Source organism: Lissotriton helveticus, chromosome 8, assembly GCF_964261635.1.
Source record: "Lissotriton helveticus chromosome 8, aLisHel1.1, whole genome shotgun sequence".
NCBI classification, from domain to species: domain Eukaryota; kingdom Metazoa; phylum Chordata; class Amphibia; order Caudata; family Salamandridae; genus Lissotriton; species Lissotriton helveticus.
Genome location: NC_136069.1, coordinates 592,808,380 through 592,833,952, shown reverse-complemented (window position 1 = coordinate 592,833,952; position 25,573 = coordinate 592,808,380). Strand labels below are relative to the sequence as shown.

General features: G+C 43.6%; 1 protein-coding gene across 4 annotated transcripts in view; it reads left to right on the top strand.

Moving 5' to 3' along the window:
- The window catches only part of DACH1 (dachshund family transcription factor 1), a 537,492-nt gene that overhangs the window by 465,659 nt on the left and 46,260 nt on the right, over window positions 1–25,573 (top strand). For all 4 annotated transcript variants that reach the window (XM_078657419.1, XM_078657417.1, XM_078657418.1 and 1 more), the window contains 3 exons: window positions 6–153; window positions 8,576–8,719; window positions 9,185–9,253. In XM_078657419.1, the coding sequence (XP_078513545.1) occupies window positions 6–153; window positions 8,576–8,719; window positions 9,185–9,253 (361 nt within the window). The remainder of the gene's footprint in view (window positions 1–5; window positions 154–8,575; window positions 8,720–9,184; window positions 9,254–25,573) is intronic.

The window sequence follows — 25,573 nt, the reverse complement described above, 5'->3', positions numbered from 1 at the left end:
ATTAGGGTCTTTTAAAGGTTGCTATTGACAATGCCAGAGCCCAAGAAAAACAGGTGCAGATGGAGAAAACAGAACTGAAGATGGAACTGTTCAGGGAGCGCGAGCTGAGGGAAACTCTTGAGAAACAGCTTGCGGTAGAACAGAAAAACAGAGGTAGGTATTCATGTGAATGTGCCTTGTAAACACCAATGTGGCTTCAGATGCAAAGGGAACATCTATTGTACTAACGTGCAAAATACATCAAAATGGAAAACCAGTAAGCCATGAAATCCAAAGATCATGTTTCAAATGGATAATGCACAGTGGGTTTTGATGTTTAAGGTAAAAATGATTTTGCGGACACCACATCCTTTCTTTAGTGCAAATGTGTACAAAAACGAGTGCTTACATTACTGAAGTGATATGAGCTGTAGGTATTCATTTTAAAATTGCATTAATCTTCTTACCCTTTTCTTTGATTTCTAGTTGTGTTTCTTTTGACTCTTCAGTGAAGCATTTACACAGGACCTGCATGAATGTTGTTCCATTGCCAAACATTAGCAAAGTATATCACTCACAAATCAAAAACAGGAAAACTTTGCTGTGTAACACTTTGAGAATGCTCCATTGTTATATCTCTCAGGATTCTACAAATGAGGCATATGCTTTTCACATGTTTTACACGTGTTTGTGGTAGCACTACTTTCATTGCTTTGGGTGGAAGATTCAACCTCGTATGTTTGCTGCAAGTTGGACTGTGAGTGATTCATTGGCTATGTAACAAGACACAACAATGTGTGAGTGTGTCAGTTCTAGGGTATCTTTTAGCACAGACTTATAATGTGTGGGACTCTTCAACCCCATTTTGAAAATCTTGTCTCTAATTTCTTTATAGTTAGCAGCTTATGATACACCAACTCATCGATTATAAAGAATTTATGTCTGAATTCAACTATTTGTTTTGATAACCAATTTTTATTGATTTTACAACAGTAATAAAACACAGTATGACCAATTTCACATATAGGTGCAATACAAGTCACACGCATTAAGACCCTACATCCAGTCCATAGTAGTCCCACCCCTTGCCCCAGATCTTGTTGTGCTTTTGAAGGCATCCCCAGTCCTTGTGAATCTTCGGAACCTCGTGGGTGCACCAGTCCACCCCTTCCTCCATTCCGCCATTGAGTGAGGTTCTGGGGACTTCCATTTGTGGACAGTATCTCTCTTGGCCCCCAGTATAGTCACCCCAATAAAGGTTTGTTCCATCCTAGGTGCCCCAGCTCTTCGAATAGACCCAATTGTGCAATCTTGGAGGTAGGATCGATCGGGCGGTTCAGAACCATAGAGAGATCCGTCTCGATCTCTTTCCAGAAGGGGGTCCGTTTGGGACAGGCCCAGACCATGTGGAAGAAGTCAGTCTCTGCCAGGGAGCATCGAGTGCATCGGGCCTGATAGGCTCTGCCAGCTCAGTGCAGTCGCCGAGGAGTCATATAGGTTAGATGTAGGTACTTAAGTTAGAGCATGGCGAGGCACAAGGAGATGGCTGTTCCCTAGGAGCCAGCCCGGTCTCATGTCAGTCATCATTATCAAGGTTACCTACCCATGCCCCCCACCACAGACGTAACCCTGGGAAGTGGTCTGGAGCATTAATGACTGGATAACAATAGATCCTACAGAGGTCTTCCTTGCCCAGCCTTCTCATCAAGATCTGAGCTTCACGACAACTAAATTATGACATTTGTGTGCACGTTGGGATGTACACCAACAGGGTGTGGCGCAATTGCAGGTATTGCTGAAACTGTGTGTGAGGAGAAATGCTCTTGCATTTCTGGAATGATAATGTGGAGTCACCTCGGCATATGTCCCCAGGTGGGTAATCCCTATTCTGTCCTCCTGCACAAAACCCTGGAAGCCAGCAGTATGAAGTAGTGTTGTCCCTTGCCACAGTGGGGTCATCCCATTGAATTTGCGTTCCCATTTAATGAATCAAGGTGCCACCCTCCAGCACAGCAGGGTCACCCATATATAGTCGGGGAGTGTTTGGTGGATTGGGCCCCATAGAGCAGGCCCAGCAGTCCATCAAGGCCCAACAGGTTCAGTTCTGCCTGGTAAGTAGAGTCGTTCCACCCCCCATTAAACCAACCATTCATCATCACGACTTGCGCCAAGGTCCACCATTTCCAGTGCCTCATCATAGATGGCGTGTCAGCCATTGACAAAGGCCACGCAATGATGACCTCCCACCCAGAGAAAGGCAGCAATCTTTGAGGTCAACGCCTTGTACCACTTCCTAGGGATCAGGTAGGGCAAATTCGAAAAGATATATAGAAAGCATGTAAGGCTCATCATTTTAAATAGAGCTACATGCCCCAGGGTATTTAAGGACAGTCGACCCCAGTGCTGCAGGTCTCTATTCAGCCCGGCTGTCAGGGGATACATATCAAGACTCCACAGCAATGCCGGTAGACAATGGATGTAAATGCCCATGTTTTTGAACTGCTAGTTCAGGCTGGACTGTTCCCATTGGGCGCAGGGTCAAGACTGATTTGAATATGGCTGGGTTCAAACTGGTATGGCATGGTGAGCAACAAAACGATGGATTTAGGCCCAGGTCTTTGTACTGGGGTGAATGTATGACATTGTTCTGCATTCTGTCCATCAATTGTTCTTTTATCATTGACAATAGACAGAGGCCAATGGGGTGGCCTTCTCCAAAGGGAGGTGCAAGGAGATCCAATGAAAGGTGGTTACATTGGGGCTTGGGAAAGTGGTGAGTTATAGTGTGTGTAACATGCAAGAAACGTCTCAACTGTGTGTGTGGTCAAACTCAAACAATCAACCTAAACAACATATCCACCCAACTGCTCCACCTCACACTTACAACTCTGAAGTATCTGTGCCCAAACCCCAAACATAGCAACAGTCACATGGGGCCTAGAGCCATCTGGAGGCTCCGAGTTCCCCACATAGAAGGATTACAGTGCTCAACAGCAATCTCAAAATACCCTGCTACAATATAGCAAGTGATCAAGCTAAGTCCACATCCCACACGTTGTGTCGAAAGGCATGCATATTAGGGAAATAAAGTCTCTGCAACAGATGAGCCTGACCGACCTTCATGAGGAAAACCAGTGGTTCTGTCACATTGTATTTCAACACAGGATCTGGATGGTGCAACCATATTGCCTCAGGCCTAATTTAAAATCTTACGGTGCATCGTGATCCACTGTTTCAGCTATGATTTAGACCAGTGAAGTGCAGCATTCAGTGGCATTGCTACCTGGTCAAAATCAAAGTTTCATCCTTCATCACTCTGCTATCTTTTAGCCAGGATTGGACTGGCCGATAAGGCGGTGCCCGACATGCTGATCTGGAAGGTCACTGTGTAGGACGATTATTTGGCCATTTATGGGACTGTTTTTTGGTCTGGTGTGCAGTTCTTACTGTTGATTTCCCTGATATTAAGCCAGCGTGTTATCGCATGTTATTCCCATTATAGATTTGAAAAATGAAATGGCCTGTTAATGGAATGAAAATAACCCACTTTATTGGTAATATTGGATGCAGAAATACTTTGCCTTATTACTTACTGGGCCATAGTAAGGGGGTACCTAGGAGGTGAGCTCCTGTGCCTTTGAAAATAAATAAAACAAAATCATTTTGACAAAGTCAGTGCTCTATGTTCTTAGTGGTACGTTGCCTTTGCTCCCTCATGGATTTCAGATCACGGAGGCAAAAGACATCTTCAAATATTTGGAGATCTGGGCCTCAAAAGACCCGTCCCGCTTTTCTGAACGCAATTTCCAGCCTCCCTTGAAGCGGCTCTAGAGCGACGTTCAACACTGGAACTCGCTCTCTCTCTCCCTGATTGGACGTGCAGCCCTATTTAAAATGATGTCCCTCCCGAGATTCTTGTATGCGCTACAGAATTCCCCGTACCAGGTCGACTCGGCATATTTTAAGGAAATCAATAGTACTCTCAGGGACCTACTCTGGGATGTCAAGCCACCGCGAATAGCCACTCAAAACCTAACACTGGGGTGGTTTGACGGGGGCATCGCGCTCCCGGACATCAAAAAATATTACTGGGTGCCCCACCTTGCTGCAATAAATCAATGCACATACAGAGCACAGGGAGACCCTGCATTCCAAATGGACAGATGGCTCCTACCGGGGGGTAGTTTTGAAGGGGCACTGTACTCGAACTTGTTAAAGCCGAAACTGACAGTACCCACGGGGCATGCCGTGCAGGTGTGGAAGGCAGCCATGAAAAACCTGGGCTGGAAAGACAAGATCACGCAGGTCACACCACTCTGGCACAGAGAGCGGCTGGGCAGGTTGACTCACACAAAGGGTTTTGATATGCTGGGACCTAATAGGTATCTCAAGAATGGGAGATTTGTGGAAGGAGAGGGAGGTGATTCCTTATGCCCACAACAGAAGGACTACGAGCTGCTGAACACTGAATATTTCAGATATCTACAGGTCAGACATATTTTGTTGGCCGTGTTGGCTGGTGGGGAGACACCACCTGATTCCTCCCCATTGGAGGACAGGGTCCTGGCTGCTGATCAACCTGAGAAGGCCATATCGCTTATTTACAAAAAACTGGTCAACAACGCGGCTGACCCACTGCTCCAGCTTCGGGCAAAATGAGACTATGATGTGGCAGGGCTCGACGACGACAAGTCGCTTGCGGCATTGGCTGATCCTAAAGAGTTGGCCATCTCCTCAAGGTTCAGATTAGTACAGCTGAAGTTATTGCATAGATCTTACCTAGCCGGCCCGTTGCCGGTCAATATGGGCTATAGTGTCGAAGGTGGGTGCCCCAGGAACTGTGGACAGGAGGGCACTTTTGCCCATATGCTTTGGGAGTGCATGACTATCCAAAGGTATTTGTCGGCAGTTGTGGGCCGTATGGAGGAGGTACTGGGGCAAGAGTTTGACTGTAATATTAAGCTTGCTCTACTGAATGTCTGGTGCCTGACGGACCTGAACTCCAAGGAACAAATATGGGTAGCTTGGGATGAAGGTCGCTAAACATAACAAAGTACGAAAGTGGAAGTCATTAGACCCATCACGTCTCGCTGACTGGAGTAAAGATATGGACTGGTGTATGATAACAGCGAAGACCATATATGAATCTAGAGGGTGCCCGCCAAGAGGATACAGGTTTGGGGACACTGGAACAGCTACAGGGAGAGATATGTGAACCCCCATTAACCATGGACAACACCGGTGCGATGGGCCTAAATAATGGGAAATTGTGAATCTACTACTGCCTTAACAATTGCTAGCAAGTTAGCTGCCTGTCTATTGTCGATGTCCTGTCAACTTTCCTCATGTATGTAGAACCACTGCATTTTCATGTTTCTTCTTTCAATAAAAAGATTTATAAAAAAAAAAAAGAAAATAAATAAAACAGATAAACCATAATGTGAATGTTATGCCCTCAAACTATAAGTGAATACCCTGTTCCAACAAATTAAAGTTGTTCCAAGGTAGCATCGCAGCAGCTAACACTTTGCCTGCTTCAACCATTGGCTCTTTTGACACTGAGTTACAGCATTTCACACTTGCCCATGTGCAATTCCACATAGCAAGTAGCCCACTTCAGTGTTGAGACTGGTATGCCAATCTCCGTTTTAATTCCTGCTATTTATTTTTTTGTTTTTTTTTGGGTGAGGGGGTGGACTATTTTTGTGATGTGTCATTCATTATTACTTAGTTTTTCAAACATACACCAAAGTTAGACTTTTTTTCATAATTACTTTTTACTACTTTTACTCTTTCTTTTAATGCCTATTGCATATGTGTGCACAAATAGATAAATAATGCATTCTTGCGAAGGCCAGACCTTTGCCAGTAATTGTTTTTTATTTGACAGCCATTTATGCCTCATTAATTGCAATCTATTAAGATTTTTATTAAACTGCTGACTTCCTCTCTTCCACAGTTAGTGACTTATAGGTTAACGTGAGGCACATAGCTTTACTGTTCTTATTAATAATTTGCATGAAACTAAGCATTCTACCTCCAGATTTTTCATAGACATTGGCTATTCGCCTGTCCATAGCAAACGATTTAAGTGACAAGCTTGTTAAATTTGTCGCGTTTGCAATTTGGTTGGCAAATGATGCTCACCAGTAGTGCATTTAATCATTGGATTGTTAAACTTCCATTTCCTGTGTTAAAGGTAAGTCAGACTGTAGTGTTTAGGTTGGCCTGACACAGTAACATTACTGATCGCGATTAGACATGCATTTTAAATCAACTGCTTTATATATCTACTCCAGTCATTATTTTTGTTGCAGAGTAAATTAACTTTTAATTGTATGTAGTTATATAATCAGCATTTTAATGCGAATGTCATTTAGGTCGTTTGCAGCTAGAAATTAAAATGTTTTCACATTGTAAAAAAATTAAATTGTTCTGATATTTAAAGACAGAGTATTTAGCTATACATTTCATACTTTGTACTTGGGATGGTTTCCCCTCTTGGCATTCCAACAAAGATTGTTTATACTCTTGGCATCTTAAAATGATATGATTGTGACCTGGTTTTCAACGGTTGTTCAGTAAATTAAAGGCAATGTTAGACCTGGCATCATTGGCGTGAGTCTCCCATTTTGACGGATTGCCTCCTCTGTTTTGATGTTTTGCTGGTTTTGTGCTTTGGGCACTATGCCACTGCTAATCGGTGCCACAGTGCAAGTGCTCCCTATGTTAAATTAATGTACTAATTGGTGATTCCATTATTGGGTTATTTGATTTACCTGTCAGACCCTAGAACAGTTCACCATGGGTGCCCAGGGCTTGTACATCAAATGCTGCTGTTGGGCTTGCAGCACTGGTTGTGCCACCCACAGAAGCAGCTTGTGAAGTGTGTCTCAGGCCTGCCATTGCAAGGCCTGTGTGCAGTCTAGCACTGCCATGTCGACCTGGCAAGTGCACCCACTTGCCAGTCCCTAAACCTTCCCTTTGCTTCATATTAGACACCCCTGTGGTAGGCCCAAGGGCAGGGTGCATTGTAAGTATAAGGTAGGACATGCTCTGATGTGTGTAGCATTTCCTAATAGTGAATTGCAGCCATTTTCATTTTTCACTATTGAAGGCTACCTGTTCTCTCTCCATAGGCTAGAATGGGCAGTTATATTATTACATTCTTATAATCCTAACTGACTCAGGAAACATGTTAGAAATTCGAATTTAGTATACCTGAACTCAGAATAATAAAATACATCTTTTAGCAAAGTCGGTTTTAATATTCTGTGTTTGAAAATACCACTTTTAGAAAGTAGGTATTTTCTTGCCTAACTGTCCAGGCCTGTCTCTGCTAGGTTGTGTATTCCTTGTCTGGGTTTGTGAGTGACAGGGCTGGGGGATTCCAAGAGACAGGTTGGGGCAGCCCAGTGGTGAATCGAGAGATCTGCTTCTAGATGAGAGGGAGGAGTTACACCTGGGACCTGAATAGGGCTGGGCCTTCCCTCTACAATGCTGGCTCCACGTCCTGTGGCTTGTCTGATGTCCCTGCCCTGCACTGTGAAAGGAGAGAAGGAATCTTGTCAACAAAGTGCTCCAGAGCTGTATCTTCCCTCCCCTGTGCTGGCTCCACCTCCTGTGGGGCGGCGGATGTCTCTTCCCTGCACAGTGAAAGGAAGAAGAGAGTCATGTAAACAAAGTGCTCAGGAACTGGTTTGGGCTAGGCAGAGGCCTCTCTGCCTTTGGAGAACAAAGGATTTTGGGGTATGATTATTGGGACCCTGATCCCAAGAAATTAGATCACTTCTGGAACAAGAAACCTTTTGCCAATGAGAAGAACCAAGGAAGATGCAGGAGTTTGACTGCCCCTCTGCCGCTGTGCTGTTTTCTGGGTTGGCCTGCAGTGGTTGCTTCATTGCCAAGGAAAGGAGAAGGAACTGATCATCTTCAGACCATCTTCTACCTTAGGAGTGCCTTGAACGTAGAAAAGGGGAAAGCTTGGCCCAGGCAAGTTGCCAGGTCGACATTGTAGTTTAAAACCACACTCACAGATACTGCAGTGGCAGGCCTGAGACATGGTTGCAGGGCTACTCAGGTGGGTTAACAATCAGTGCTGCAGGCCAACTAGTAGCATTTGATTTACAAGCCCTGGACACCAACTTTACTAGGGACTTACCATTAAATCAAAAATGCATATCATGGATAACTAATCACAGTCATAATTTACACAGGGAGCACTTGTACTTTAGCACTGATCAGTAGTGGTAAAGTGACCAGAGATATAAAACCAACAAAAATGAAATGCAGCACACAGTAATAAAAAAATAGGAGATCAGAAGCAAAAAAATACGGGAAAAACATGCCAAAAGATACCAGCTCTAACAATACGCCTTTAATACTTTCCTAGATATGCTTTTCATGTTTCTAGGTTCATTGTGTACTTATCTTATGTCATCCAGAATCCCAGGCACTCTAGAGTGTCCCCGTTGTTCCAGCTTGGACAGTTACTTGGTCACCACTATTTCAAGCAAATGATTATTTGCTTACATAACACTTAAAACAGATGTTTTTCTCCATGAAAAGTGCCAATCCGTCATTTATTTTGTTTCAGCAATAATTCAAAAAAGGTTAAAGAAAGAAAAGAAAGTCAAAAGGAAATTACAAGAAGCACTGGAGTTTGAGACCAAGAGGAGGGAACAGGCAGAACAGACACTCAACCAGGCAGCATCACCAGATGGTCTCCGGGTCCATAACGGTAGGATCTTAGAGCAGCACTGTATGTTCAGACCGCGAGCCGCAATTCAAAATGTCTCAAACAACACATCATGGGATAATGTCGCCACAATGGTAGCTTTTGCACTTATGTTGCAAACAAACAAAAGGAAGAGATTCTTCTCAGTTTATGCTATTGATTCCTTCCCTTTGTTACCAATTGAACCTAGAATCTGCAATAAAGATTATGAAACTAATTCACTATTTAATTTAAAACATTAATCCTGTCACCTTGTCCACCAAATACTGAAATGAGATTTCAATGGCTCATGGATTTTCCTTTCCAAATAACAGTTTCCCCATGGGAATAGCAGTACCGCTGGCCTCATGGCCGTTATTCCACATAAAAAATATGATTATATTGTAATTCAGCCTGAGAGTAACAAGTTGTAAAACAGGCTATGAGATTCAAATCAAATCTGTCACTTTTACCTCTCCTCGCTTTCAGATTCTATGACCCCAGAGATAGAAGCAGACCGCAGCGGGGGCAGAACAGATGCTGAAAGGACAATACAAGGTAGGAGTGTGCAAAAGGCTATAAATCTAGGTTCTGCTATATGAGATTTTCTCGCTTTAGCCTGCTATTCAAGCATGGAGCCTACCATCTGGGCCACATCAAAACAAGTTCAAACAAGGTCAGGTTCATCATGCTTGCATCTAAAAGGGAATGCATTTGATCCTGGTTGTTTATGATCAGATTAAAAGAGCTGTCCTGTCATTTTAAGCCCTGAAAATGAAATTGTCAAATTTAAAAATGCTTGAATATTGTGATTTGATGACAACTCTGATTCATTATATCTATCTATCTATCTATCTATCTATCTATCTATCTATCTATCTATCTATCTATCTATCTATCTATCTATCTATCTATCTATCTATCTATCTATCTATCTATCTATCTATCTGTCTGTCTGTCTGTCTGTCTGTCTGTCCATCTATATATATATGTATATTTTTGCCCCGCAGCCCAAACATACATTGTGTATTGTATTGTTTACACATAACATCTGTTTAGCAGACAACACTGTACATTTGTCTGTTAGCTGTGTAGAATATGTGGGTAGTGTTTGAGGCAAACAGCTAGATGTTTCAAATTACTATCTCGGCGAACATCCATTAGCTCTCTTAGGGCCTAACTAAAATCATTGTATTTCAGCCTCAAAAGGCAGATTTGGAGCATAGGTGATAAAATGATATATACTGTTAACAATTTGAAAACATCCTTGGGTCCCCCCTCAAAGGTCATAGTCGAGTTCCATGGGGAGATACTACTGTAGTGTAGGCCTGTACAGCTGCTCAGGGTGGTATTCTCTGCCCTACAGCTTGACATCAGTCTGGCCATGAGCAGGTAGAGATCTCAACATATTCAGGTAAAGCACCAAACCCTTTAACATGTTTTCACTCAAAAATCGTCAGTAAATTGTCTAAGAAAACCACTTTTGTTTGATGCTAATAAACTTAAATAAACAAGTTCAGATGTGCTATTTTAATTTAATGTCATCACTAAAGACCCAGAAAGACGCTACTGGTACTCCTTATTTTGGAAACAGGCCTACCCTGAAATAATTTATATTATGGCCTTCTGGTGCTTTTGAAATCTATCCAAAATAAATTTAAAAATCCATGTAATCATAATGGTTGGAATGATACATCCCTGCTTCACCTACAGCTCATAAAGTGATTCTTTTGTGACATTCGCATTGAGTTATATCTATTGAACAGTGTGTCTTATGAATCTGTTGTATTATATCTGCAGTTTTGACCAATTTCTCCCTGGCCCTTCACAGACTGTGGGAGCTGAAACCTCTTCCCAATTCCCACCACATCTCGCCCTAAACAAAATGATTGGGGTTAGGGTCGCAGGGATATTTAAAAACATGAGGGTAGCAGGTCTATATGGAGGGTGCACACCATACATTTATTCAGCTTCGGAAAACTAAGTGAAAAGGTATGGGAAATTACATTAAATACATGTTGATGTTAGTGACCGAAGAGAAAACACGTACCTCGAGAGTCAAATAATGTATTGTATGTGTATTTATATTGCAGTGTTTGGAACAACGTATTTACCTTAAACTGTTGTATGTGAATCTCCCAGTGCTGCGCTTCTGGCCGGTTTCTTCCTGTACTTTATTGCTGGATTTCAGCTGACCTCGGTCCCTTGCCTGCTTTGATGTCTTCCTTTTGTTGTTTAAATGGCTTGGATGCCCTTAAATTTCACCTTTGAGAAACGCGTGCTCCGGTGGATATCTGAGGGAAACGTTGGGAACTGTAGAGGCACATGGAAATGTGAGCAAGACATCCCCAATGATGTAGCATTTAACTCGAAAATAAATTATGGCAAAATGTCAGAGACAGGAGGAGAGGGACATCAGGAATCCATAACATTTTCCCTAAGTTCAATAGGTCAGCCCATAACTCCTGAAACGGATTGTCTCTGTTCGGCTCTTTATGGCAGAGGGAAGGATCGTTTACCATTAGAAATTAATGTAGCCAAGGGTTCAGAGAGAATCCTACACCAGCCGGATCTGTCGGGATGGGGGGAAAGGCAAGGATGGTTGCATTGCATATATTTGAATGAATTATACAAGGATTGGCCTTTTCCCAACTCTAATTCACGTGCGCCTGCTCTGTCGTATTGTAAACCGGCCATTCAGAGCCACTACGCCGTTAATGGGATGCTATAGTAACACTTTACGTTCAGGCGTCCTGTAAATTAAAACCTCAGGCTCTGGAGCCGTGATAAATGACGCTCTTCAACACATGCGTTCTGTCCATGCTCGAGACGTCTTAGAACAAACTCCTGCAAGGTAAGCTGCCAGCAGAAATATGAGCTGTAACTCTGGAATATGTGGACTGATTTGGGAATATATTCATTTCTGAGCCGTGTGTAGGGAGTGTGGCTCTTATATAGTACAGTATTTTCCGTGGAGTATTTTTATTTTCCAAGAATACCTGGTGACATGATTTCAGAGTGTGCTGAAAGCAAACAATAATAAATGCATTTTCAATCCCCTCGTACAGTAGCATCTCGCTGGCAGCCTTTTAACCCAAGTTAATCAATTAAGGCCAGAATCGATTAAGAAAAACAAAGGCGTTATTGATTGCAGATGGTAACTTTTAAATAGCCTATTGTTCTATGGTGTTTGGAGGTCATTTGCCTTTCAATCCGTAAACAGGCATACATATCACATAACCTTGGAAATAACAAAGGCGAGGACAATAACTCATGTTCTCTGGTTCAATACTGCTCCTGGCTTTGGCAGTGACTCTGCATTTGAATTTCCTGTTTTTTAAATTGCTTTCTTTTCACCAACTTTCCCCACTCGTTCTGTCTGTCTCTCGTTCTGCCTGTCTTTAACCCGCTCTATTTTCCTGCATCTCTCATATGCTTGCACAATTTCTCGGTTACCCTGACTCTCCTGCCCTCTGTCTTTGTCATATTCCCCGCAACTTACAGTTCTTTTTCAAACCTGCCTTCTCCTTTACCACTGTTTTCCCTATCTTTCTGCCCTTTCCTATCTCTCTCTCCATGTTTACTTACTTTTCTCTTGTTATGGTTCTAAGTCTGATCATTAAAAAATACGTTTTGATCCCCAAAATGAATTTTGGTGCCGACTACCAGCAGTTTTGATCCCCAAAATGAATTTTGGTGCCGACTACCAGCAATCACTGCCACAAATTAAGCACTATATTTTTCTCTCTCCATATACTTCAACATAATACACCCAATAATACAACAAACGAGAAACTGAGTAGTGGGCCAGCAATCACCCCATCTCCCCCTTGTCCTAGAAAATAAGCACGAAAATTGTGCATTTTGTATCTGTGTGTGCACACACTATGAGCATCTTCTGGCCCAAGGTGCGACCCTATGGTCAAACATGATACTAATACAAAAAGCGGTGCACCACACCCAGTTTTTTCTCTCAAGAGGAAACCCATTCAAATTTCAAAGGTGTTCCAGTTCTTCTTTTTATACGATGCAGCAAAGACCGCCACCTCATTTCGTCCACTGAAGTGGACTTTTTCAGAGCTGTATTACAATGTATACAGACCGTGCATAAAAATAAATGTGCATATGTAGTGTATTTACAACATAGATCCGCAAATACCATAAATACATAAACAACACATAGATACATAGCACAGAAAAGATAACACATTCCCTAGAAACCGCAACATAAACACAATAGGTGATTTAAAACCCCACGGGGTTGACAGAATTAAAACAGTTAGATACTTAAAAAAAACTTTTCTCCAAGAATGTGTTCAGCAATACTGCCAGATGGAGCAGATCTCATTGGCACATATATGGCCAGTCATCCTAGTCACTAGCAGGAGGGGTGTTATCAAAACCTTTGATGGCTACTTGGTTACAAGATTCAATGACCTATAACCCCATTGAAGGACAAGGACCTTATACAGAGGACCTCATAAGAATAATCACATAGAATTGTGCATGCTATTGGTATGAATACCCAATAGAACAATCACAATATACTCGTCATAATGTATCATTGTGAGTTATCCGCATCATATTAAATTCGTAGACAAAAACAAGAATGGAGATGGGGCACAGAAAAAAGGGAAAGAGAGAAAATAAGCAAGAGACAATAGAAAGGAAACAATAAAAAGAGGGGAAGCATAATAGAATGTTTTCTATTTCGAAAACAGCTTTGGGCTACATATTCAAAATGTCGCTGCATACCTTGAATCAAGGTGTATGGATACTGGACAGCTCATTGGCCTGGCATGAGTAGATAAAGAGAATCTGGAATACAATACGTAGTGACATTTTAAATACGTGGACAGCTGGGTTAGAGGTTTCAAAATGCGCATCTCTAGCTGGTCCTCCCAAGACACCCGGCCTTAAAGACATGCCTACTTTGAAAAGTCTACTCCCAGTCCCTGCAGCTTTCATTTAGCAGCGGCCCGCCCCGTCCTGATGCTCATTCAGGTCAGGAGGATGTTAGGGTGAAAAATAAAATAGTAATGATGAATTACCATTTAATTTTTCATCTGGAGGGCAATTAAGTAGGGCAATGCTCCTCCACTCCAACGGAGGAGCCACCCTTGGTTGTGGGGAAGAAGTATGCATTTTTTCAGACATAAAACCACAAGAAAAGAGGATTGTATTGGGTCAATCAATCAGCCACTTGTAAAGCGCACTACTTACTCGTGAGGGTCTCAAGGCGCTGAAGGGAGGGGGGCGCTGCTACTGCTCGAAGAGCCAGGTCTTGAGGAGTCTTCTGAAGGTGAGCAGGTCTTGGGTCTGTCGCAGGTGGATAGGGAGGGTGTTCCAGGTCTTGGCGGCGAGGAAGGAGAAGGATTTGCTGCCGGAGTTTGTTCGTTGGATGCGGGGGACGGCTGCGAGGGCGAGGCTGGTGGAGCGGAGCTGGTGGGTTGGGGTGTAGAAACTGAGTCTGCTGTTCAGGTAGGCTGGTCCGGTGTTGTGGAGTGCTTTGTGTGCGTGGGTGAGGAGCTTGAAGGTGATCCTCTTGTTGACGGGGAGCCAGCGCAGGTGTCTCAGGTGATGTGGCTGCAACGAGGGATGTTGAGGATCAGTCGGGCGGAGGCGTTTTAGATGCGTTGTAGTCGTCGTAGGTGTTTGGCAGGGATTCCTGGGTAGAGTGCGTTGCCGTAGTCCAGTCTGCTGCTGACGAGGGCTTAGGTCACCGTTCTTCTTGTTTCGGTCAGGATCCATTTGTAGATCCTGTGGAACATGCAGTGGGTGTTGTAGCAGGCAGAGGAGATGGCGTTGACTTGCTTCGACATGGAGATGAAGGAGTCGAGGATAAATCCTAGGTTGCGTGCGTGGTCTGTGGGTGTCGGTGCTGTTCCCACTGTGGTCGGCCACCAGGAGCCGTCCCAGGCAGAGAAGGTGGGGCCGAGGATGAGGACCTCTGTCTTGTCTGAGTCCAGTTCCACTTGGCGACGGCCTTCATTTCCTCGTGGAGGTTGGTTTTGGCGGTGTGCGGGTCCTTGGTGAGGGAGAGCATGAGCTGAGTATCATCGGCGTAGGAGATGATGTTGAGGTCGTGCTGGCGGGCCACTTGTGCAAGGGGGGCCATGTAGACGTTGACCAGGGTCGGGCTGAGGGATGAGCCCTGGGGTACACTGCAGATGATGTCGGTGGCTTCAGATCTGAAGGGTGGGAGGCGGACTCTCTGGGTTATTTATTATTTATTTATTATTATTTATGCGTTTTTATATAGCGCAGACTTTACCCGAAGGTGTCAGAGCGCTTTACAATAGGAACAGAACTGATACAAGAGAACATTACAAGTGAACAAAATACAAAAGCAAACGTTACATTACATGAGGCAAAAGTGACAATTGTGAGCAAACAAAATACAAGAGGTAGCAAATGGTTCATTACATGAGGCAAACGTGACATGTGTGCAGGTTACAAAAGCTTACAAAGTAGAAATAGAGGTATAATACTACAATAAATGGAGGACACTCAAACACAAGAACAAACGTTACGTAGGCAATGGTGGCACTTGTGCAAGTATCAAAAGCAAACAAAATGAAGGAGGTAGCAAACAGTGTGTTACAAGAGAAAAGTGACGTGTTCATGTTACAAAAGAGTACCAAACACAGGTAAAAGGTTAATACTGCAATAAATGGCAGACTCTCAAACCTCAAGAACACACTGGGAAGGCACTTCCATAGTCAAGGAGAATAGAAATTTACTATACTAAAAAGTCTTCCTTCAGATAACAGAGAGGGCATGAATTAACTTTGGAAGTGTCTTTGAAGGAGCAGAACTTTGAGGTCAGTTTTGAAGGCCTGGGAGGAGGTGGTGGTCGGAGCTGAGGTGGAAGTGAGTTCCAGATTCTCACGGCATTGCCTGAAAAGGATTGGGCCATCGATATTTCCTTCTTGAAAGTGGGAGGTTCAAGCAGTAGATTTTCCGCATTTCGTGATGGTCTAGAGCCTCCAGAGAGTTTCAGTTTATTCGCCAGATAGTGAAGAGAGGAGGAGTGCAAGGCTTTGTGGGTGATGCAGGCAGTCTTGTAGATAGATCTTGCCTCGATGGGAAGCCAGCGGAGGGTGGATAACATGGGTGTGATGTGGTCGCTTCTTTTGGCCCCATAAATGAAACAAGCTGCTGAATGGAGAACAGACTTAAGGGGGGGACAGGTGGGATTTGGGGAGGCCAGTAAGAAGAAAATTGCAGTAGTCCAGTCTGGAGAGGACCAGCGATTGGACCAGGGTTTTACGGTCATGCTCCGGGAAGAAGCGACGAATCCCCCAAAGAAGGCGCAGTTGGTATCGAGCAGACATTGCAATTGAATTAATGTCGGGAAGTAGATTGAGTTTTGTGTCGAGTATGACACCAAGGGATTTTGCGCTGTCCACAATGATGGGTTTATTGTTCAGTAGATTAATCTGGTCCATCCATGATTGAACCGGGGGAGGAGAAAGTGAGGTGGAGAGGAGGAGGAATTCAGTTTTGGAGGGATTCAGAATCAGTTGATGTGCTGACATCCAGTTTTGAATGGAGTCCAAAGTAGAGCTTAGGACGGAGAGATCATGAGTGGAGGCAACCTTGAGGTAGATTTGAGTGTCGTCTGCGCAGAGATGATAGTGGACCCCAGATTTACTTAGGAGATTTCCCAGTGGTTCCGAATAGAGATTGAACAATGTGGGTGCAAGTATAGAGCCTTGAGGAACACCTTGACCTATCGCCACAGGAGATGAAAGACTGTTCGCTATTTTGATCATTTGGGATCTGTCAGAGCGGAAGGATGCAAACCATTTAAGCACAGTGCCCTCCATGCCCATTCTCTGTTGAAGAATATTGAGGAGGGTGTTGTGATTGACAGTGTCAAAGGCCGCAGAAAGGTCAAGGAGAATTAGAAGACAGGACCCCCCGAATCGAGTATCCTCAGCGCGTCATCAACCACTTGCAAGTAGGGCTGTTTCAGTGCTGCAGTTTTGCATGAAGCCGGACTGACAATTGTCAAGAAGATTATTGTCCTTGATATCACGAGAGAGTTGTTTTGCTACACATCTTTCTGTGATCTTCGCAAGAAAGGGTAGGTTAGTGATGGGGCAGAAGTTGTTGAGGTCATTTGCATCAGCAGTGGGTTTTTTAAGCAGGGGGTGACCTGGCCAGTTTTGAAGGAGACAGGAAGGGAGCCTTGATAGAGGGAGAGGTTGACCAGAGTGGTCCAATAGGAAAGGGAATGGGTATAGAAGTCAATGGCAATGGCACTGGGGATGGGGTCAAGAGAATGGTTGGAGGACTTTGTTTCACGTATGCATTTGAGAAGGGCATCTTCAGATATGGGGTCAAAGTTCTGCCAAATGGCTAAGGATTTGAGCTCCTCTGGAGGGGTAGGATGAGCGACCTGATCCACAAGTGATTTCACTTTTTCATCGAAGAATATAGCGAAATCCGCTGCTCTCTTTGTAGAATCCTCCAACTTGGAGGTTGGGGGAGAGCAGTTAGGAATCTTGATGAGATTGAATAGTTTTTTGGGTCTATTTTTGGCTGAGTCAAGGAGGGTTTTGAAGTGCACCGCTTTCCCAAGGAAGATGTGCTTGTGGTACTTGGATCTTGCTGAGCGAAGCGTGGCCAAATTATCGGTGGAGGGCACTTGCCTCCATTGTTTCTCCAGGAATCTTAGCTGCTTCCTTTCCTCATAGAGGGATTTGTTGAACCAAGGTGCTGAGGGAGTGGGCCTTATCCTTTTGCTTTTGAGTGGAGCAACGTTATTAATTTCGGCTGCAAGAACTGTGAGGCATTGGGAGGTGAGTTTGTCAACATCTAGGTTCGGGTCTAGCCTTGGAAGTGATAACAAAGCTGATTCACAGAGGGGACCAACATCAATATTTTTGGCATCACGGAACCAGGAGATAGCCCTCTTAGGTTGGCCAAGAGTTATAGCGTGTGATAGTTGACGAGAGAATGGGATGAGGAGGTGGTCAGACCAGTCTACATGAATAGGGGTAGTGATAGAAAGCATGCCTGCTTTAAAAATAACAAGGTCCAGGATTGAGCCCTTAGAGTGTGTTGATTCTGTGCAGTGTTGGATAAGATTGTGTGCAGGAAGGGAGACCTTCCTGCACAAAAACAATAATTAATGGCGTTTTGATCCTTCTATGCGTGCTGCAGAAAGCAGCACATATAGGAAGAGCAAAAAAGAGAAGAAATAAAAGCATTTCTCCTCGTTGCACCATTCCTATGCCTCCCCTGGGAAAGCATAGAATTCTGACTCATTCCCAGGTTTACAACACTTTGTAAATCTGAGAATGTGTCAGGTTCCATGGATGTTATGCGAGAACACCCACAGCAACACCCATGGAACACCCCTTTCACCAAATTAATGTGTGAAAGGGGCTCATATTTACAAGGCCATGTAAACTCATGCAGAATAATTTTACATGGCCTTGTAAATATGGTCAGGCACACTGCGCCGTCGGTGCGTCAAAAAATTGATGCGCCGGCCAGCAATGGGCTTGTAAATAAGCACCTAAATTGCTGCAAATATTATTAAGGTAAATCTTTTTCTTTCATTAACCCGTTCAGTGCGTCGGACGGCCCCCGGCATTCCGACGTCACAGTGGGCGTGGGCAGAGGACGGCCGGGTGCCGTCTAAAACACGCCCACTCCATAAATCACCTGCACCGCGGTAGAATTCGTGCCGCAGGTCAACGGGTTAATGTGCATATGCACCATGAAACGCCAATCACCAATCCTTGTAGGCAACTGTAAATGACATTAAGGGCCTAATTTTGCATTCAGTAGAAGAGTTACTACGTCACAAACGTGACGGATATCCCGTCCGCCGTATTACAAGTGCCATTGGATATAACGCACTTCGAATACAACCAACTGGATATCTGTCACATTTGCGACAGAGTAACCCGTCTGTCGAACTCTAAACCAGGCCCTAATTCTTTGGAAGGTTGAGTGCTGGAATGGAAATATAGTAAAAATAGCAGTGGAAGCCGCGGTCGGTAGGGTAGTACCTGCCGGGGCGGTGACGTGGGGAGGGGGAGGGGCAGGGTGGGGGTTAGTAATGTATGGATAATGGAGGTTTGCAGGTAAGTAAACATATAAATAAATCAAACGAATTTCGTTGCGTGCACTGCATCCCCAAATGCAATGCAGTGCGCGCAACGAAATTCGTTTGATTTATTTAAATGTTTACTTACCTGCAAACCTCCATTATCCATACATTACTAACCCCCACCCTGCCCCTCCTCCTCCCCACGTCACCGCCCCGGCAGGTACTCCCCTACCGACCGCGGCTGAGCAGTGGTAAGAAATGACACATCTTACAACATGAATACTCGTGATGCGCCCTGCAGCTGGAGGACATGAAGAGTGCTGAGCCGACTATCTCACTGCTTTCTTTATTAATGTCTGCTTACCTGGCCAGAATGGAAATGCACATGAGGACAGTAGATATGGATGCAGGAAATGGCCCATCCGTCTCCCTGATTAAAAATGTATGTCTGTGTGTCTAATGTGACTGTGTCGAGGAAAAGATTGTTTTATGTCAGCGAATGTGAGAGCTTGTAATGTGAAAAATATTTTAGGCCTAATGACACATTACAAATTAATAATGGCATAAAATCACAAATTGGAGTACAACATGCATTCAATATGTTGTCTTACACCACAAAGGGCCAGCAGGATGGAGAGAATGAGGCTCCGAGCAAATGTTGATATCTCTACCAACAACTGATATTTATCTATTATTTGGACAAAATGTAATTTGACTGCTAATAACTGATCTCCACTGGGTGATTTCGAGGCATATGGGTTTTTGTGCATCACTCTCTATGTGATCAGTTATAAAATGAAAACAAAATAAGATTGGAAAAGTAACACCACAAAGTGAAGCAAGTAGTAATAATACTTTATGTTTATGTATTGCTTCATAACACACTTTTACCGTTTCTAAGCACTGTTAAAAAGATCTGTTGCTCTTGTCCAATGTCAATGGTAGACAATTTACCAGCTGCAGAACGATAGAAGTCTGAGCTGCCCTAGAAAGGATTTGAGCTCGTGACTCACAGGTTACACCATCAATAAGTTGCAAGGTATAACTACAATTAACTGAAACGCTCTACATAGAAAATTATATCTAGCATTCCATAAAGTGGCAAGCAGATCAGCAGTAAGCATTTGTAAATGCGTTACTATAGTTTACAGTATAATACTATTTTTTTTACATCACTAAGGCCTTGGTTATAACTTTCTAGGAAGTTCAAGCATTGGACACCAATACTGTTTGCTTCCAAGCTCAGTATTATGAGGTGTGAAATAATTTCACACTACTTTTTTTTCCTTCTGGATCTCCCTCCAGGATTGAAGTAGACTGCAGGGGTCCTCAAACTGGGTGCGGGCTCCTCTAGGGGGGCTTCAAGTGATCCCATAAGTGGCGGCAGGCTCTGACCAAAAGAAGCATTGTGCCGATAACTGCTTTGTTTTCAGTGGAAAAAAATGAGCTGCACTGAGCCGGTCTGTAATGGGCCATCACTAATATATTTTGCCATTTATATATTGGCTGGAGGAAGTTGTCAAAGGGGAAGGGACTCCAAATATTCTTCAAAACTCCCACCCCCATTTCTGATCATAAGTAATTAGTAAGGCCTCCATAAGCAGAATTGTATGCTTGGCAATCATGTATTTGCTTGCCTTTTTAAAATAATAATGTAATGTAACTGCAATGTTTAACTGAGTCTAGGCATAATTAAACATTGCCAGTTTAATAAAATAATTGTAAAACAATTTTATGGGGGCGGGGGGGGGTGATTCATTTAATTTTTACTTGAGAGGGCACAGTATTAATAGGTTTGAAGAACACGGTCGTAGAGAAACCTGCAAGGGAAAAAGAGGCCAACTCTGATTTAGCTTCTGATGCCTCATTCCAACCTCTGAAACTGAAAATTGGGCAGTAAATTAACCCCATGTTAAAACCACAAGGTGTGGTATTGGGTTTACCCCGGTGCAAAATCACCACACGGTCATGACAAGGCCCTAAACGGTACTAACACAGAAACATAAAGTGTCATATTTTTCCTTGGCCACCTTTAAAAAAGTCATGATCATAGCTCCTGGGCTGCAAATGTGAAAAAAATGCTGTGTCTTGCATTATTCCACCTCCTGTGGCTAGGGACAGAATTCAGACATGCCGCAATAATGTTTTCTATTTCAACTGTTCGAACCATATTAATGAGAACATCATTTTGGAGAACTAATTATTTCTATTTGTCTTGTGTCACACTTTCTAATTCCCATATATTAGCACAGCCAAAGCAAATTAATTGCTTTTCCAGCAGTTGAACCTTGTCCAAGAATGAGCTCACGTTGCCTTCCAGTTTGCCGCTTTCTGGGACTGCAGTGTGTCAGAAATTTCTCCTGATACTAAACATCGCCGCCCTGAGAAGGTTGCTACAGATTTCTGTTGCTGCTCACTTGATGAGATTTGGAAATTTAAGTGACCCACCAGGAAAGATAAAGTTTGTTGCCGAGAGATTATACATCAGAACGGTTAAAGCTAAATTAAAATTAAATGAATGAATCTCACTGAAGCAAAAAAAGCAGTAATTAATGGTTCCCTTAATTGTCTTCATAAAATATTTGCATGGGTCTAATTTGCATAATTTACATGTATTAATTAATCTTTCAAAGGAATTTTGTGCTGAGAGAAGCCAAAAAATCTCTTTGTTTTATTTAACATCTAATGAAATATTTATCTTCTTTAATGAACTTCTCATCTTCATTAAAATAAAAACTGCGCAAGTTTGTATGTTTTAAATGCTTCTATAATTGAAGTGTTCGGAAAAAAAAGATCTCTTTAGACCTGCCGTGTGCTGAAAAACAAACACATTATTGTACATCATGTGCCACTCTCGGAGCAGGCACATTTTAGACTGTAAGCTTAGTCAGACAGCAATTTTTGTGGGAGATATTTCGCAAACAGTGCTCTTTTCTAAATTATTTTCACTGTTATATAACTTAATATTGAATCTGCCAGAGTTGCGCGCCGTGCATACAAAGGTCTCTATTTCTTATTAATAGGAAACTTTATCTACTGTATGCGAAGGTCGCGAGTTCCATCTTTAGCGGAGATTTACTGTGAGCATGTGACTAATATTACCATTCTATGATGATCCAGCCACCTGGCCAACAGACAGGAAAATGCTTTATAGAATCAGACACAAGATTAAAAGCTTGCTGTTTGACCCTTTATAAAGAGCGCAGTGATGACTTCTCCAAGCTATTTGTCCTTGAATGCACAGTTGACTGCCAGCCACAAAAGAGATATACCTTAACAGCCTCTAGGCAAATGTAATAGGAATGCGGTGTCGCTCAGCCGTATTTAATGACTGAGCGCATAAAAAAAGAGGAGGAGTTGGTTAAAATTTGTACCCGCATAGGTTGTTGCCTAGTGAGTGCTTATCACGAAGCCACAGACCAATAAGGTCTCCTAGTTAGACGTCTATGGAGATCTACTTTTACCAAATTATTTCAATGTGTTGGTGAGTTAAAGAAGTGGAAAAGAGGGACATGGGACTATTAGTACAGCAGGTGCAGTGGCACCAAGGCCTGAGTCATGGGGGCACACTTCACTACAATTATTGCTAAATTTTACTACCCAACTGTGTGTGGGGGACAGCTTTTTGCTGGAATTTCTTTCCACGGCAAACTTACTATGCTACTGGTGGAAATACATATCCATTGCAGTACGCAGTAGAAATGTTGTCTCAGAATCAAAGCACAAGAAGGTGGTTTTATATCTTCACAAATCCTATTTAAATGTCCTTAATAAGGGTATTTTCCTTTTCTTTTACTTGGAATTTTTTTCACATTCTTGGGTTTTATAGCCAATCTGTGCATTGTAGTTATAAAAAAGAGGACACATTGCCCAAAAGAGGTAAAAGTGTGTCTGACATTGCTGACCATGATTGGGCGATCTCTGTCTTTAAATGATAGAGCCTGTTTAATGTTTGAGTGCCTTAAAGTGAATAGGCTGCATCACATAATGCATTGTAGCACACAGGCTGCTCAATATATTGTCAAGAAGTAGAAAGAGACCCTATTCAGGAACCAAAGTAGGGGCAGAGTTTACGCCTCCTCCTGAGCATACCTTTCCATTTTTCTCTTATTCACAAGCATTCCAGGAAGTATACCAGGAATGCTGTACCAGGTGACAGGTATCCATTTCTACTTCTAGTAATGCCGTACTGACTATTTGTGAAGGCTATTATTCCTAGTGTGAAGAGTTCTCCTTTATCAACAACTCCCCACATAGGGGATGGGACCTCCTGGGAAAATGCACATCATTTTTTTCTGCTGGGAAAAACGTTATTTACCATAAAGAACACCATTCCTCTATACCTGCAGCAACTCATGGGGTGATCTATTCCCCTCACCACCCTGGAAATGTTTTATGACATTCTGTGGCTCATGTTTAATTAAGAATGTTGTAAAATGGCCCTCTCTGAAGAGACCCCCAAACCTTTTTTGCCTTCCTCCTCCCCCCTTTCTGCTGAATTCTGTTTGTTGGCTTTAGGACTCTGAGCACTTTGCCACTGCTGACCCGTGCTAAAGTGCATGTGCTTCTCCCTTAAACATGGTAACATTGGTGTATACACAATTGCCATATTTAGATCACCCGTAAGCCCCTTGTAAAGAGATATACCATATACCCAGGGACTATAACCTAAATGCTATAGTGGGCCTGCAGCACTGATTGTGCCATCCTCACAAGTAGCCTTTCAACCCTGTCTCAGGCCTTCTACTGCAGAGTCTGTGTGTACAGTGTACTGCCATTTCGGCATGGCATTTAAACTACTTGCCAGCCTTAAACTCCCCTTTTATTTACGTAAGCCACCCCTAAGGTAGCCCTAGGGGAGGGTGCTGTGTAAGTAAAAGGTAGGACATGTACTTTTAAGTTTTGCATGTCCTGTTAGCGACAAACGTCTAAATTTGTTCTTCACTTCTGTGAGACCTACTCCTCTCATAGGCCAGCATTGGGAATTCCTTAACACACTTTAAAGCTGTAATTCCTGACTAGGAAAGACTAGCTGCCTGATTCTTCATATCATTGGAATGGTAATAATAAATCATGTTTACAGGTAAAGTTGCATTTAACATTACTGTTTTAGAAATGCCAATTTTAGGAAGTAGACATTTCACTGCTCTTACTGCTCGGTGTGCCTTGCAGCCTGTCTCCAAAACACATCTGGGATGGGTGATAGCTAGCCAAGGTAAGGGTGTTAAGGGGATCACCAAGGCTGCAGCACTATGTGTACCACCTTGAGTGACCCAAGTAAAAGTAAATTCTGCAGCTTGCCTGAACAGGTTCTCTGATCGAGTTCAGCTCTGCACACACCACATGTGACCTCACTGCCCTAAGGTATGTAAGTCACCCTAAGGTAGTCCTCCTAAAGCACAGGAAGCAGGGTGCATTTTCTTATTGATGAAGGCATATATGTACAGATATATTTGCCTCTACAGTAACCTGGCCATACACGTTTACTTAAATGAACATCAGTCCATAGGTTAATGTGGGCTGGTTACCAGACAAAATGAAGTTAGCCAGCTCCACGGTGGTCCCACTGAAATTAGTCGTGTTTGGAATCAAACACCGTGCTTTTTCACCCCTGACATGTTTCCCATGTCGAGGTCGAGCTGCATGCACCCAGGAGGCATCCTTGGAGGTTGCCTACTGAGTTACTGAGTTCCCTTGTGCCTTGGCGGGCTTTCGGAGCCGTTGGCCATCAAGACAGAAGTCTGACCTCCTGCTGGTGAGTGCTATCACTTCCAGAGGATGTGCGACAAAAGGCCTGGGCAGGAATGAGGTCAGACCTCTGCCCTCCCAGGATGGCTAGTGAATGACCCATCAGGGGAGTTAGCCTCAAAGGCTTCACCACCTCTGATATGTAAGTGACCTTCCTCCTAGTGGAGACAAAGTGCCTCCTTGCCCCCAGGCCTCGTAGGCGCTTACAGGCAGGACATTAGATATTCAGGAGGCGTACACTCCCCAAAGCCTGGCCATACCTCTAGGGTGGGCTAGTGGAACTGTACAGCTGAGGGTGGCCCATGCCATCTTAAAAAATCCTTAAAATAATGGGTTCTGGGTAGCTTGGGGACACCCACCAGATGTTGTCACCTCAGGGATGGATTAGCAGTAAGATTAGTAGTCTATTGGCTACTAGCCCTCCCACCCCTAAACACCCCCTAAATCCTGGGTTTAAGGGGCAACTCTGACACCAGAACTCCAGATCTGCCTAAAGACGAAGAGGACAAAGAAATGTTGTGTCAGCACAAGGCAGTACTCTACAATGAACAGGCATGAAATACTGCACCTGTGGCAGCCATCCTGTATCCGTCGGACAGCGACTTGTCCAGGACCAGAGACTCGTTCCAAAAGGAAGGTGAACCCTTCTAAAACAGTCAGCATGCACAATCTGCACTTCATGTTCCGAAGAAGGGTCGACCATTGGGCTCCTTCGTAGACCACCCTGAAAGTAACTGGCCAGGTGTCTTCTGTGAAGCGTAGTCCTGAACCTCACTGAGTCTCAGTCCTCTACAGCATTCTCAGGACCTCTGGAAGATTATTGATCCAGCCGTAACCTTTGCCAGGACCAAGCCTTGTTGGTGGTCAGGCTGACAACTAGCTTATTCACTTGATGCTCTACGCAGAGGGACCCTTCTGCATCATTCCCCTTCCACTTCTGTGGCACAGTTGTTGAGTTTCTGCACCCCAAAGAAGTCTTTGTTGGCCCGCCTGGTAAAGTTAACACAGGCAGTCCAATTCAGCACCACGGATAGCCAGGTACACCTCTGCATCTGCGA